Source organism: Orussus abietinus, unplaced genomic scaffold (genome assembly GCF_000612105.2).
Source record: "Orussus abietinus isolate OABI.00-Male unplaced genomic scaffold, Oabi_2.0 scaffold66, whole genome shotgun sequence".
NCBI lineage: Eukaryota > Metazoa > Arthropoda > Insecta > Hymenoptera > Orussidae > Orussus > Orussus abietinus.
This window is the reverse complement of record NW_019394234.1, coordinates 1-13,891: the sequence shown is the minus strand read 5'-3', so window position 1 is coordinate 13,891 and position 13,891 is coordinate 1. Positions and strand designations below refer to the sequence as shown.

The following is a 13,891-nucleotide window of genomic DNA, read 5'->3' as shown; positions in this document are numbered from 1 at the left end:
CATTGCTTCAGGGGTTCACAACAGAAAATCGATTCTTTAAATAATAAGCGCATGTTAAAAATATTCAGAAAATATATTTATTTCAGTTATCTATACATACAATTTTCCAATTTCACAGAACCGAACAATACAATATAAATATGAAACTCATAAAAAATTAGTCATTGCCAACAAGGAGCATACGTTGTTATACAAAAAATCTTAAAAAATATTGCGCCAAGTCATGAGTCCATTTTTGAATGAAGTCCACCAGGATTGTGGGAAGTATCTAATTTTGAAGAAAAAATAAATGTAAAGTATCTAACTTGAAGGATTTGTGAGGACTCGTTAGAATATTCGACAATCATAGGCTTAAAGCTATTTTTGAATGTAAAATGGAACGCTATCCTGTCATAACATTTCGTGGAATCCAGCGGAACCGTCATGGCAGATTTTATCAGATTTTATAACATCGGTTCTCTCAAAATGCAAAGCAAAGATGCAAAGAAACCGCATTCAACAAGTTAAATGTAAACTCTTGTAACATCAGGACGAAAATGGCTCCACCTGTCATGCGCAGAACGTACCGCATACACTCATGTACTTAATAAGCACCTAAAGATTCTATGTGATAACCGCTGCAATGTTGCTACATTATACACTGAAGTGAATACAAAAAATGTAATAAAGACCTGATAGATATTAACATTATACTACATAAATGAAAATGAATGTCATTTTCCCCGTAATTTGAAAAAACCTCTTCGCTGACAGGCAAATTAGTTAAACCACTTACATCGCAAAATATAGCTGGAAATCCACCAGAATAATCTAAAAACATTAAAACGCGTTGAGAAAAACCCTTGCAATTTCAAATATATATTTCAAAATATTCCCATACCTGGTAGGCTTAAGTTCTTTTTGTGTCCAATATAACATCTGTATTACTAGAGGGATCAAATGTTAAAAAAATGTCAAATAATACCTTTTCTCCATCCCACGAGATATTAAAGAGCAAAGGCCGGTGAAGTTGACGAAAAAGTACTAATGATCGTCTCATAAAACGTTCTATTTCAGATTCATTTAAAAAGTAAAGATAACGTTACCTACTTCTATCGAGCAACCATTATACACATGCCGCCACTTACGCGATATATTTTAATTCTGCATAATTAATTCACAATCGTCAACCTCTCCATAGGCTCGACTTAAAAATGGATCTACGGCTGAGGGTGGCACATCTTTGCGCAATTCTTAAGACATAAACCCTCTTTTGATTTCTCGCCGGGTCGTAGGTGTAACGGACAAGGGCAATCAAGAGCGCGCGGCATCGTCATGGCGACGGTACCATGGGCGCGCTGACGTCATTGCAGCCGCGTTGACGTCAGCGGGTGCATCGCAAGTGGTCGTGTTTACGGAGAAATTGTACTTGCCTTCTTCAGGTGTCGATCTCCGAATAATCCGAGAGTGCCCAAAGGCCTGGAAATAAGAATGATAATCCCCTCGAGAGGGTTCTTCCCTTCCCTCTCGATTTCTGTCTTTCCGCCCGGCTTTTTCATCGAGGAGGCGAGAGCGTGGGTGTGCTCTTCGAAACGCAGGGCTCCGCTCGATGCGAGGACGAGTTCTTCGCTGTAATTAAACCGCGGTCCGTCGACGTAGCAGTTTCGAAAGCCCGATCGTTCGCTCTGTGTGACAATAACGTGAGGCCACCCTAGAGAAAAGGAACGATCGATTGACTCGAAGTAACGTCACACGGCCGGGACGCTCCGATGCACGCACGTGCCACTCCGTACGTGTCCAAACGTGCCCGAGCTGCTCCGAACTGTCCCGAGAGCTCCCGAAACCCCATCGCGCGGATTTCTATAAACGGATTCTTTATTTCCTCGAGAGAAATCGCGATAAATCGTACGATTGCATGGGACTTGACGAGGGTTGCGGGTGACTTCTTTTCCTGTTACTGTAATCTTAATCCGTCGTTATTGCTCGGTATCGATGCAAGAGAGAATTCATTCTGACTTAATACAGAAAAAGTTGCATTAGGTTTCTGAATATTTGAATAACGTCTTTAGTCATGTTTTTTATATACAGGCTAAAGGAAACAAGATGGCGACCAGCGCGGGCCATGAGATCGTTTTAAAGTCTTGCACTTTTATACAGTTATGCTGCTTTCTTGATTAGAGAATTAATATTCTTGGCTAAACGTGTGCCTGCAGAAGTTGTCAATAGTTTTATATAATAAGACCACAAATTGTAAAAAGTTAACGAATGAACACGGCGACATTTTACCTTTACATTCGATAACGTCGGGTGATAAAGTTTTGTTTCAATCCTGAAATATCTATGTAGTGGAAAGAGCTAGGAGCCGAAATCTTAAATTGGATTTGTTATTTTTCAAAAGCAGTGCGCCAACGATTTGTATCGGATAAATATATCTTTGTGTGCAAATAATTTCATATTATCCCAGACATGAACATTAATCCTTAATAATAAGACCAGAATTGCACAGTCGTTAACACAACCATAATGGTGATATTTTGAAATTAATAAGTCTCTTCGGGGTCCTAGATAAGTCCAATTAAAACATTAACGATATTTTTAAAATCTACGACTCCATATTAGGGGGGACATCTTATACCTTTTTCTGACGTCTGTGCATTAAGTGCATCTAATTCCGTAACGGACATTACGTTACATATGCACAGAGGAATGAAGGAACGGACAACAGCGATGCAACGAAGAGTGTTGACAAAAGCTAAAGATTAACGATATGCGAGGACAAATAATTCTTCAATTCCACGGTTTAAAGATTTCCCACAGAGTTGAGAATCGAGTAGCTCGGTGCCGTCAATCGGATTACGATAACAGCACGTTTAAACGCTTTAAACGTTCGAAGTTTTCTAAGATAACGCATCGTCGCAGACCAAACATTTAGTGGAGACGAAGTCATCGCAGTTTTCATCCCATGAAAGATTAATCGGTAGCTAAACCCAACAGGTTGAAAGAAAACACCAGGGAAACCGTGAGTTCGAGCCGATTCGAGCCGCACTCCGGGCTGCGGCAGCGGAGAGATCGCGCGTGGGCGGGAAAATCGAAGAGCGCGCTTCCGCGAATCGCCGCGAGGCGGCAGCGCGGAGGGTCGGTTCGGGGCTCAGGCGGGCCCGGCGTCTATCGGCGACCGCTGGCGCGCAGCCCCGTGGCGCAGATCAGAGGCGAGCACGGGTTTCGCGTCGCTCCGCGTCCGTTCGCGTCGCTGTTCGTGAAAGGCAGTCGGGACGGTCGCTGGCAGTTACCCTCGAGCTCCGAGGAGCCAGGGAGCGAGGAGGGGTCGGCGCGGCGCTCGACTCGCGGAAGATCCGCGTGGAAGGTACGCGCAGCTGGTGGCACGGTATGCCGCGGTTCTCGGCGTCGCAGGGACTCGACCGCGGCGGTAGACGTTTTGGCAGTGGCGGACGTCGAGGACCCCGAGAAGAATCGTCCAGGTCGGCCGAGGTAAGCCGGGAGGTGCGCGAGCGGGAGCGGAGCCGGCGCCCGGGCTGGCAGGACAGGTTAGAGAGCCCTCGGACCGCGGCCCGCGATGCTGCTCGGCGCTAGAAGATGGCCGTGATCGGCGAGGCCAGGTACCCGGCCCGTGTGAACGCACTCATCGAGTTCTCCCGTCGCGGGAGCGGCGTCCTCGCGTGCTTCTCGCCTTCGTCCTCGGCCTCGTCGTTGTCGCCTCGTCGACCCGAAGAGCGCGGCACGCGCAGGGGCGGTGCGATGTCGTGCCCCAGGAACTTCGAGCCGGCCGAGCTGAGCGACCCGGAGGACGTCTACCTGGACACGGATCCGCTCAGGTACGAGCAGAGGAACATCCAGAGCGTCATCCACTTGATCCGCCGGAATATCGACGCCCTAAACAATAAGTTCGCGGGCTTCCAGCAACCTCCCTCGATTTACCTCCTCGAGTATCAAGAGTTGACGAGCAAGCTGCACGAGCTCGAGTCTAAGGAGCAGAAGCTCACTGATTTCCTGAATGCCTCGACAGGGGCAGGGCCGGAGGACGGACAGAGCTCCTCGAGGTTCAGGTCACCCAGGACTCCGCTGAAGTCTCTGCTCAGAGCTCACTTACCGAATCAGCAGCGGACCAGCGTGCAAGTACGAGAGGCCATGTCGCTCAGAGACGCTCTGGCCAGAGCGATGAAACTTAGGAACCTCACGACCGAGATGTGCGTCGTGTATGTAATCGGGTCCAACAACACCAGGGTGCCCATTCCCTGGGACACCGACATCTCCTCCTTGGAGTGTGACGAAATCTCGGTCGAGATCCTGGACAAGTTCCCGATCACCACTTCGATCTCGCATAATTTTGTTCGCAAAACATTCTTTTCGTTGGCGTTCTGCGAGTGCTGTCAAAAGTTGCTCTTTCAAGGATTTTACTGTAGAACCTGTAATTATAGATTTCATCAGAGATGCGCAGGTGGCGTGCCGGCGCTCTGTCATCAGGTTCGCATGCAGGATGCGTACTATCAGGCATTGTTAGCTCACAATCCAGAAACCAGTGCAGGGATTCTTCAGCTGCCTTCGGAATATGGACTGGGTCGGAATATGTCCCCGTCTTTGGCACCGGTGCGAAGCGATCGAAGACATCCGAGATCCTTGGGACAACAGGACCGTTCCAGCTCTGCCCCCAATGTTTGCTTCAACATGGTAAAACCTGGAGGAGATTCTAATCTGGATGATTACGTTAGGTCGCAGAGTCTTGGCCAGCCACTGGGAGCATCGCAGAGTCCGGTGTCTCCTGGAAGCAGCCCCACGAAACATAGTCAATCCACGCAAGCGAGTCCTACCAGTACTTTGAGGCCCAAACGACCGCGTGCAAGATCTGCGGATGAATCGTCGAAAAATCTGCTGCCACCCCGTGAATCCATAGAGGACTGGGAGATTCCTGCGGACGAGATCCTCGTAGGTCCCAGAATTGGGTCTGGATCTTTCGGGACCGTGTTCAAGGCGCACTGGCACGGCCCCGTGGCAGTGAAAACTCTTAACGTGAAGATCCCAACAATGGCGCAGTTGCAAGCTTTCAAAAACGAAGTCGCGGTACTCCGTAAAACTCGTCACGTGAACATCTTACTATTTATGGGCTGTGCCAGCAAGCCGAAACTAGCAATCGTGACGCAGTGGTGCGAGGGATCTTCTCTGTATAAACATCTGCACGTGTTCGAAACAAAGTTCGAGCTGCTCACCCTGATAGAAATCGGCAGACAGACCGCACAAGGAATGGACTACCTGCACGCAAAGAATATCATTCATCGGGATCTTAAGAGCAACAATATATTCCTGCACGACGACCTCACCGTGAAAATCGGAGACTTCGGACTAGCCACTGCAAAAACAAGATGGTCGGGATCCCAACAGTTCCACCAACCGACCGGGTCCATCCTATGGATGGCTCCAGAGGTTATTCGAATGCAAGAGGAAAACCCCTACAGCTTTCAGTCAGACGTTTACGCCTTCGGAGTGGTTCTCTTCGAGCTACTTTCTGGCCAGCTACCGTACTCGAATATTAATAACAAAGATCAAATCCTATTCATGGTTGGACGAGGATATCTGGGTCCTGACTTGAACAAACTACGTTCCGACACGCCGAAGGCCCTCAGAAGGTTGACGGAAGATTGCATCAAGTACTCGAGGGAGGAGAGACCGATATTTAGGCAGATTCTGGCGACCCTTGAAAGTTTGATACGCAGCTTGCCTAAGATCACGAGATCGGCTTCCGAGCCAAACTTGAACCGCACACAGCTACAGTCGGACGATTTCCTCTATGCGTGCGCGTCTCCCAAAACTCCAGTGAACTTCCAGTTTGGAGCGTTTCCATTCTACTCGACGGGTGGAAACATCTAAGGGTTCTCCCTGCGGTGTTCTAATGCCTTTGCACAAGAACGTACATCTAGATGAAACGCGATGCACTTACCTGCGAACAGTCCGTACGTTTCGTTCCATTGAATTATCATCGTGCTCTAATTACTCGTTCGACACAGAGCTGCGGTGGCTCCTCGATATATACCGACACTGCTAGGGAACGATCCCTAGAACGAAGAGATTCTACTTAACGTTAGAAATTGACGGTTGGCGAGTTTCAAGTCATTTTCACCAATGGCGAAATCAATTGGCTGCGTGCGATAAGCATGTATGTTCTGATTTCTTGTAGGTATATATACACATAATTCTCCTATATGTTTGTCATCCACAGAGGATATTTCATTTTACGAGTCGGACTATTCATGTATATATACACACGCGCGCACACACACACCCGTACACGAGAGTAAAGCCAAACACACGACATACATACGTAAGCATAACGGTCCATTGATTTTGTGAAATCCTTGAAAAGGATGTAAAAATATCGTATAATTATTAGGCGGAACGGCATTTAAGTCGCACGGATGGTCGTTCGTCCGGCGGGATATTTTTCCTAAACAAACCATTGTGATTTTTGTACCTACTCCCTCGATTATTCTCTTAAAATATATGATGTATGTATTCGCAGCGAGAGCAGCGTGCTCGGAATGCCTCTCTGGCATTCCCCGTGACCGTGGAGAAGTCGTGGACATTCGGTGGAGTGACGTGCTGGATTGGACGAACCGACCACGTGGGGAGAGGAGAATTGCAATTGTACATATACGGCTGTCAAAGGGATGCGTGTATAGGTATACATATAGTTAGCCAGTTTTTGCCAATTTGAACAACGTTGGAACGTGCAAGCTCGACTTGGTCGATGATCGTTCTTCAGTCTACGGTATTTAATGTCTCTGACGAATCAATTATGAGGATTCTGCCCCTTGACGGCGAGTTTTCTTCTTCCTGTCGGTGATATGGCCAATACTTGTCGTCGACTGCTTTGTCGAGGGTCGATATCAAGTCTTCACTGTCGCAGGAATTAGTTGAATAATTGATTGACCATTAAATTAATGTTCATTATCAGGTCCTTAAGGTTCGATCGATGAGCGGTATTCCTTCGCTGGTCGAGCCAAGCCCAATCGGGACTCGGTGTAATTGTCCAAGGATATTCGATATGAAACATTGAACCTTTGTTGATATATAAAAATAAGCCTACGTTGTACGAATTTCGGCCACTGTATCTAAAGGATCTATGTTGAATTTGTTTCGTAATAATTAACGTTAGGGTAATCGCTATGAAGAACTGTACCGTTGAACTCATCGTGTTTAGCGTGGACGGGTACATGGGCCACGTGTCTAAGAGATGGAATACAAAATCTGGACCGCGGTTTTTAAACGTTTACGATGAGATTTTAGATACTTTTTGTCGTTCCGAATTTTCCCACGGTGAAAATTTAATTGTCATTGGCTATTTGGCTACTTCCAAAGGCGACCGAGACGTTATTTTGGGCTTTGATTGATCAATCCTAACACGTAAAATGTAAATAGCTTGCGTCGTCGTTTCTTCTACTAAAGTGAAAATTCTCTTTTTCAGGTGCAAACCAGTCTCGTGGGACAGGCTGGCAATTATTAATCTCCGACCCTGTCTATTGAAAACAAGAGTGAACTCGTTATTGAGAATGTCGAGTCCTAGCAGCTGCGTTGAGGAAAGAGGAGCGCTTTATGTCAGACTTACGCGTTACCGTAACTGCCAGCCAATATCAAAAGATAACGTCGAGCTTCTTGTACTCTCACCCTCGGACCTCGAACGAGAATCCTGAGAGGTAATCGTGCTTGTAAAGAAGAAGCCTCGCCGACTTGTCCCACGAGTCAAGAAGGTTTGTAAATTTATAAATCGTCGAATTTTGGCACTTACTGCAAACGAGTTTTCTCGGCTTCCCGGTTCATTTTCCTTTTTTTCTTTCTTTCTTTCGTTTCGTCAAAGCTGACGATTACGTAGAAGAAATACTTTCTGCCCTCGATAGGAATTATACATTTCATACCGGAAAAACTCGTTCTGGAAGCGCTCCGAAATTCGAGGGTATAAAGTTTGTCCATTGTAAATGAGTACATTCAATTGGAACCAAAGTCATCGGGGCAGCAATATTTCTAGGTATAATATTAAAGCGTTTAAAGACTCGGTTTCACTCGATCGCTTCGCACTAGAATTATATTTCGGCATCGATTAAAATTAAGGACATGGCCTAAAAAAGGATAAGAACTCGCGACATTGATATAACGTTAATATAAGAGACCCACGACATACGAAGAAACATAATGAAGTCGACTTTGCAAAAGCGAAACGGGCCACTTATTTTGTTAGTTTGTAATACCAGGGTTGGAGAACGTCCGGGCTCGCGATATAAACAATCTCAGCTTACCGGTGAATTTTATTAAGTATTCTTTAATTATTTATTTTCTTTTAGAACTCCTCGGGCAACCTTTTTTTTAGGAAATGGACGAAATTCTTCGTTATATTACAACAGAAAATGGTAGCAATATATTAGATGTGACTGAAAATCCATGAAACGGCATTTAATGAGATTTACGTGAAATTTGTACATACATACGAAGAACGGGGATAAAGAGATGAGAAGTTGTCGCGTTTTAGAAGAGTGTTTCATGTCTTTGCATCGTATGCTATCAAAGTAGACATTTTCATTTTTCGTATAGCTCTGTTTATATTAACTTGTTCCAATTGTGATGTAAAGAAAACTCTTAAAATCTCTTAAATATTCCGTTTCTTTTTTTTTCTCTCTTTTTCCTTTTGTGTAAGTAGGACCCGAAACAACCAGATGAGTTTTTGCCCGAATCAGGAGAAAAGCGCCAACCCTGGATAATATCGACGAAATCGTGACTTTGCTTCGCGCTCTTTGGCGAATCCTGGCTCAGTTAAGGTCATCGGGCCTCCGAAGTCTGAAATGGCTTTCTGTTTAACGGACTTTGAAGTTTCCTGAAGTACCGCACCGTCGACCGTGAGATGCGAAAACATCCACGAGTCTCTCGCCTGTATAGTTGTCGCCGTCAACCAGAGCCGGATACCCATTGAAAATAGTTTTGCATTAAATTGATTTCAAATAAGGAGGCAAAGAGAAGCAATTGGAACGTCAGAAAATACGTCTTACCCGGGCATTACGATCACCGACTGCCAAAAGTTTCGCAAATGTTCGTTTTGAGTTCGTCCAGCAAGCTCTATTGAACATATTTGTTAAAGAGTTAATTGGATGTATTTGTTAAGTATTTGGATATCGTTGTAGAGGTCTTTGAGTCGGATTTTCTGTAAAACTGTATGCGGTGGGTACTCGACCGATCTACCATTGGCGAATTATGTTATAGCGAAAATTCCACTTGCGTGTTTGTTCTTCATCTTCTTTTTTTTATTTCTCTCTTTTCTCATTTTTATGTAGGTACAATTAAGTATTCGTTACTGACGGTCGTGCGTCGAGAGCCGATATAAATTAGCGTAATTCGTTCGCGCCAGTTACGCGATGTCCTCGTAATCGTACGAAGTTTCTGTCCCAAGTGTCTCCTACGTGTGCCCTGATCATTCGAGACGGCTCCACAGATGGCACTGGCGTCTGCCGGGAATGGCCAGTTGCGGGCACTTTACACGTTTCAGTACGCAGTTTCAGCAGCAGATCATCCCGAGGGTGCTTATGATGACTTTGAGCCAGTTGCGCCTTGCCCCACTGGCACTTGAAGCTTGATCTAAACCGAGTTTATATTTGGAATGATATAATTACTGGCTCCCTGCTGGAATTTCACTTCGGAAAGTTGAAACAGGAATTGCTTAAATTGGAACGTGTCGATTCGGTCGGTGATTACTGATTTTTTTTTTTTTTTTGAGGTCTGGAAAATATTTCCCCGTTAATGGTATTAACTTGTTTCAACTTTTCCACTGAAACCAATGTTCAGGAGACTAAATCAGTTTAATGGAAAAGTTTCGTAAAATATTTTCAAGTGTCGAATTCGAGAGAAAGAAAGCTACGTATCCAGAAATATCGTATACCAAAAGCAGGACTTATTTTGAAAAATGAGCAGTATTTTGTACGCGTATGTACAGCTGTGGCGGAAGTACTCGAGTCGATTCCTGGGCATCGCGTGGCAACGTAACGGAGAGAGCGACTTCTTGGCATCCCGAGCTTTTTATTTATTTATACGCATGATCGAGCGCGGCGAATGCAACGAAGAGGGAAGCTCCTCGGTCGTCGAAACGTAAGAAAAATGCCGCCGAAGAAGGAACTATTTCAGAGAAGGAGAGACGAGGTCCCGGAGGCCCGGAACCAAGAGCACGACGTACGAGCAAAACCGACGACGTTTTCTCGCACCAGGGAAACCGTGAACCATGAAACATATTAACGATAATCTCGATACTCGACGGGAGAAAGGGAGAGTGAAAGAAAGTGAACGAGAGAGGGAGAGAAAGAGAGGGAGAAAATGTTGAAGATAGCGCGAAGTGAAGAAAACTATAATCTCTTTTGCGGGATGTGACGAAAGCTCGTGGTATTTTTATATTACGTCGGATCGCAGCCGTGGAAAACAATGATCTCACAGTCTCAGAAACACTTCCTAGGATCGTTCGAACAAGTTCCCGATGCTTCCGGTGTTCCAAATGGGACACTAACAAGGAAAGTACCTGAGGTGTCCCCCTCCGATTTTGTTCATTTTTTAATATGTTATAGAGGACTAAAATCTAAGGGACTCGTTTTTTTTTTTATCGGCGGATAAACACTTTTAAGGGGTGAAATCAGGCTTCAAAGTTGGCGGTGCAAGGGGGTGAGTTGGCTGTTTCATATAGAAGCACTCAATCGATTTTCATGAAACAACCGTCAAAATGTAGGGAATGAAGAATTATGAAACATGCATTTGGAATTTTTCGAAAAAATTCATTTCTAAGGGGTGAGTCCCCCCTTTGAATACTTCTTTTACCCCTTACGCGAGCAGTAATTGTTCTATCCAAATGAAACTTTTTTTGTATTGTTCTGGTCTATAAATTAACCAAGTTTCATCTGGATAGAGCAATTACTGCTCGCGTAAGGGGTAAAAGAAATATTCAAAGGGGTAGCTCACCCCTTAAAAATGAATTTTTTCGAAAAATTCCAAATGCATGTTTCATAATTCTCATTTCCTACATTTTGACGGTTGTTTTATGAAAATCGGTAAAGTGCTTCTATATGAAACAGCCAACTCACCCCCTTGCATGGCCAACTTTGAAGCCTGATTTCACCCCCTAAAAGTGTTTATCCGCCGATAAAAAAAAAACACGGGTCCCTTAGATTTTAGTCCTCTATAACATATTTAAAAATGAACAAAATCGGAGGGGGACACCTCAGATATCTTCCTTGTAAGAAATTAAAGGCAGGCTCGAAGACGCCTCCTTACGATGCGAATTTATCGTAGTTTCGTAAAGCTCCGACATTTATTAAATTGCTAGACGTGTTTTCCTCTAAACGCTAATGTACGGGTATCGGGAAATTGGATAGTTTCCCGCAGTAGATTGGAAAATGAGACGAGGAACTGAGATGTCCGTCGAACTTCTAACTGGAATTAAATTAAATAAAATTTATATTTAAAAAATACGGTCGATATATTGGGCTGTCGGAAAAGTCATGACGCATTGTCATAACAGATGGCATAGAGAAATGCGTCATGACTTTTCCGACAACCCACTGGAAATGCGAAAACCGGGTGTTACGATTTAGGATGCCGCGAATTATATGAATTCGGATAGACGCTGTAATTCCAGCGAGAACTTCGAAAGATCCGGTTTCAATTGAAACTTCCACGATGGATCTTACAGTTTCAAAGCTCTTGAATAACTTAAGTTCGAACCACGGAAGCTTCGGGCAATTGTGAATCGAAGTTACGGAAGGTTTCAACCAATTCAGGTCGTCGCTTTACTCTCACCCACACAGTACGACAAATATCCTGGCGCAGGACGCAAACGAATTCCCAGTATTCAGATTATTTATTTACTTAATTAAACAGCGGTCGTTGCGAGGGAATACATTGATTCGTGCACCTTCGTTACGGTGACGTTAAAATCTGTTAATCGTTACCTGTTTTAACCAGTTAGCTGTGGCGCCCCCTTTGGCGAGCGTGCACCTATATGTGTCGCCGAAATCGAGCGATGACGAGTATACTCGTCAATCACAGAGTAAGTGTCGCTGTTAAGATACTGGATCAAAAAGATGGGTTTATTTTATAAAATTGACACTTTTATTACTAATGTATATTTATTTGGTTAACTTAAACATATATTACATACTTATTAGACGAAAAACGCAAGAGAAATTAAATGCATACGATAGCAAGAATTTAAATTCCTGCCGTGGCGTGGTATTCGGCAAAACAGGGTGTTACACGTAATGGGACTTTGCAAATGGAACACCAGTAACGGGATTCTTTCCTGATCTTGCGTTTATAACAACGTGCACACCTTCGGGTAGGATTTTTTGTATTCGAAGTTCTGGGTATATGATCCAGAACATGATTCCAGAGTAATTGTATTACATTAGGCCTAGATGGCCGAATTTGTGTCGATTTTTCCCGGGTTATTGGATACGATGCAATAGGGTCCTCAACAAATTCTAGCAAAAAATTCATTCGCGATAACGTTCCATTATTTTTTTTTTTTGTATAATATATATGAACTCAAACAAATAATATCTAATAGGTGGCAAGCTATTTCAGCCGGTGCATACGGGGCGCATGAGTTTATCTCAAATTATTTATATTTTCTATTCGTTTGTTTTATTCCGGCCTGGCGTCAAAATATTCTAAACATCTTGAAATTTGAGAATATGTTTTGTTTTTCTCAAAAATTAAAATTTAAATAGCCAATGGTCACTAGTGTATACGCATGACGAGTATACTCGTCAATACACAAAATCGTGCCACTTCTCCATGACGAGTATACTTGTCAATCACAGATAACTGGTTAAATTATATGTCATGGAATTGTAACGTTGGTCCTGGGACCGAGAAATGGAAGGTCCGATGTGCTTTACATTGACGAGGTCGTGGTCGCGTTTTTTTTTTCTTTTTTTCCCAATATTGTCGGAATGAACTCTTCGAACGTTTTGAAATATCGACCAAGTAAAATGGGGGATCGTCGCATGCGAAGTGTGGCGTCATGGTGGGAAATCACGGTTCACCGATGGCTCTTTGTTACGAGGTTGAATTGAAATTGGATTCTCGAGGTAGGAGGGGTGGGGGAGACGGTTAAATCGAATTTGGAACTCGTTAGGAAACTTACCGAGGCCGCGTCGTTTGTGCCTAGTTGTCATGGTTACGTTTTCGGATCTCGTTTCTCGGTGGATCGATGAATGGGAGACGGCTAGTGAATGAAAATCATAATTCCAGTTCTGGGCTGGTCGGTCGTTCCGAAGCGGTCTCTTTATAGGACTGGCCGCGGTGCCGCCGAGCGTTTTCCATTAACGAGCCACGAGAGAGATCCCCCCTTAGCGCGGCCTCAAGTGACCAAGTAAAAGTACAGACGATCGAATTTACGACGTGTCATAAAGCGCCGGAGCTTACGTATTTTAACCTCCTTCGAGTTTACCGTAACGCCAACGATATTTCACGACTAAAGGGACGCGGAATCGCGAGTCGGAGTCCGGTGATTGCACGCCCCTGGAATCGTCGATAAGCCGCGCGTTAAGACGAGCTACGCGCTCGCGATTGCGCCTTTAAGGTGAAGTGAGACCCTCTTCGAATCAGTCGATTCGAATGCAACACTTTTTTTTAAGGGTATTAGACCGAACTGTCCGAAACTTTGGCACATCACTCCTGGTCATCTAAGAATTGTCCTGACACATTGAGAATTTGGATTTTTCAAACAAATTTTTTAACTCAGTCCAGACCAGAACCAAAATGGCGTCGAGCTCTTATATTTCGATCGATATACAATTATCGAAGGCTCTGATATGAGAATCGAAAGGGTCAGGACAATTTTACGACAACTTAGAACACTCTGGTAATCGATAAACTC

The 13,891-nt window shown here is 44.3% G+C and overlaps 1 protein-coding gene across 6 annotated transcripts; it reads left to right on the top strand.

The window, feature by feature from the left end:
• Positions 1-3,213: 3,213 nt before the first annotated feature.
• Positions 3,214-10,585, top strand: LOC105701727 (raf homolog serine/threonine-protein kinase phl). Of its 6 annotated transcripts, none has more exons than XM_012428770.2 (2): positions 3,214-7,736; positions 9,962-10,585. In XM_012428770.2, exon 1 carries the CDS (start codon positions 3,574-3,576, stop codon positions 5,857-5,859), a length of 2,286 nt encoding a protein of 761 aa, XP_012284193.1. In that variant the 5' UTR covers positions 3,214-3,573; the 3' UTR covers positions 5,860-7,736; positions 9,962-10,585. The 6 variants fall into 6 exon arrangements, with proteins under 6 accessions (XP_012284193.1, XP_012284176.1, XP_012284167.1 ...); XM_012428753.2 differs by lacking the exon at positions 9,962-10,585 and having other exon boundaries at positions 3,214-5,942; positions 6,509-8,631; XM_012428744.2 differs by lacking the exon at positions 9,962-10,585 and having other exon boundaries at positions 3,214-6,145; positions 6,509-8,631.
• The last annotated feature ends 3,306 nt before the right edge of the window (positions 10,586-13,891 follow it).

Bases quoted from the DNA above. Each gene is read 5' to 3' on its own strand.
- LOC105701727 (XM_012428770.2), top strand. From the start codon at position 3,574: ATGGCCGTGATCGGCGAGGCCAGGTACCCGGCCCGTGTGAACGCACTC.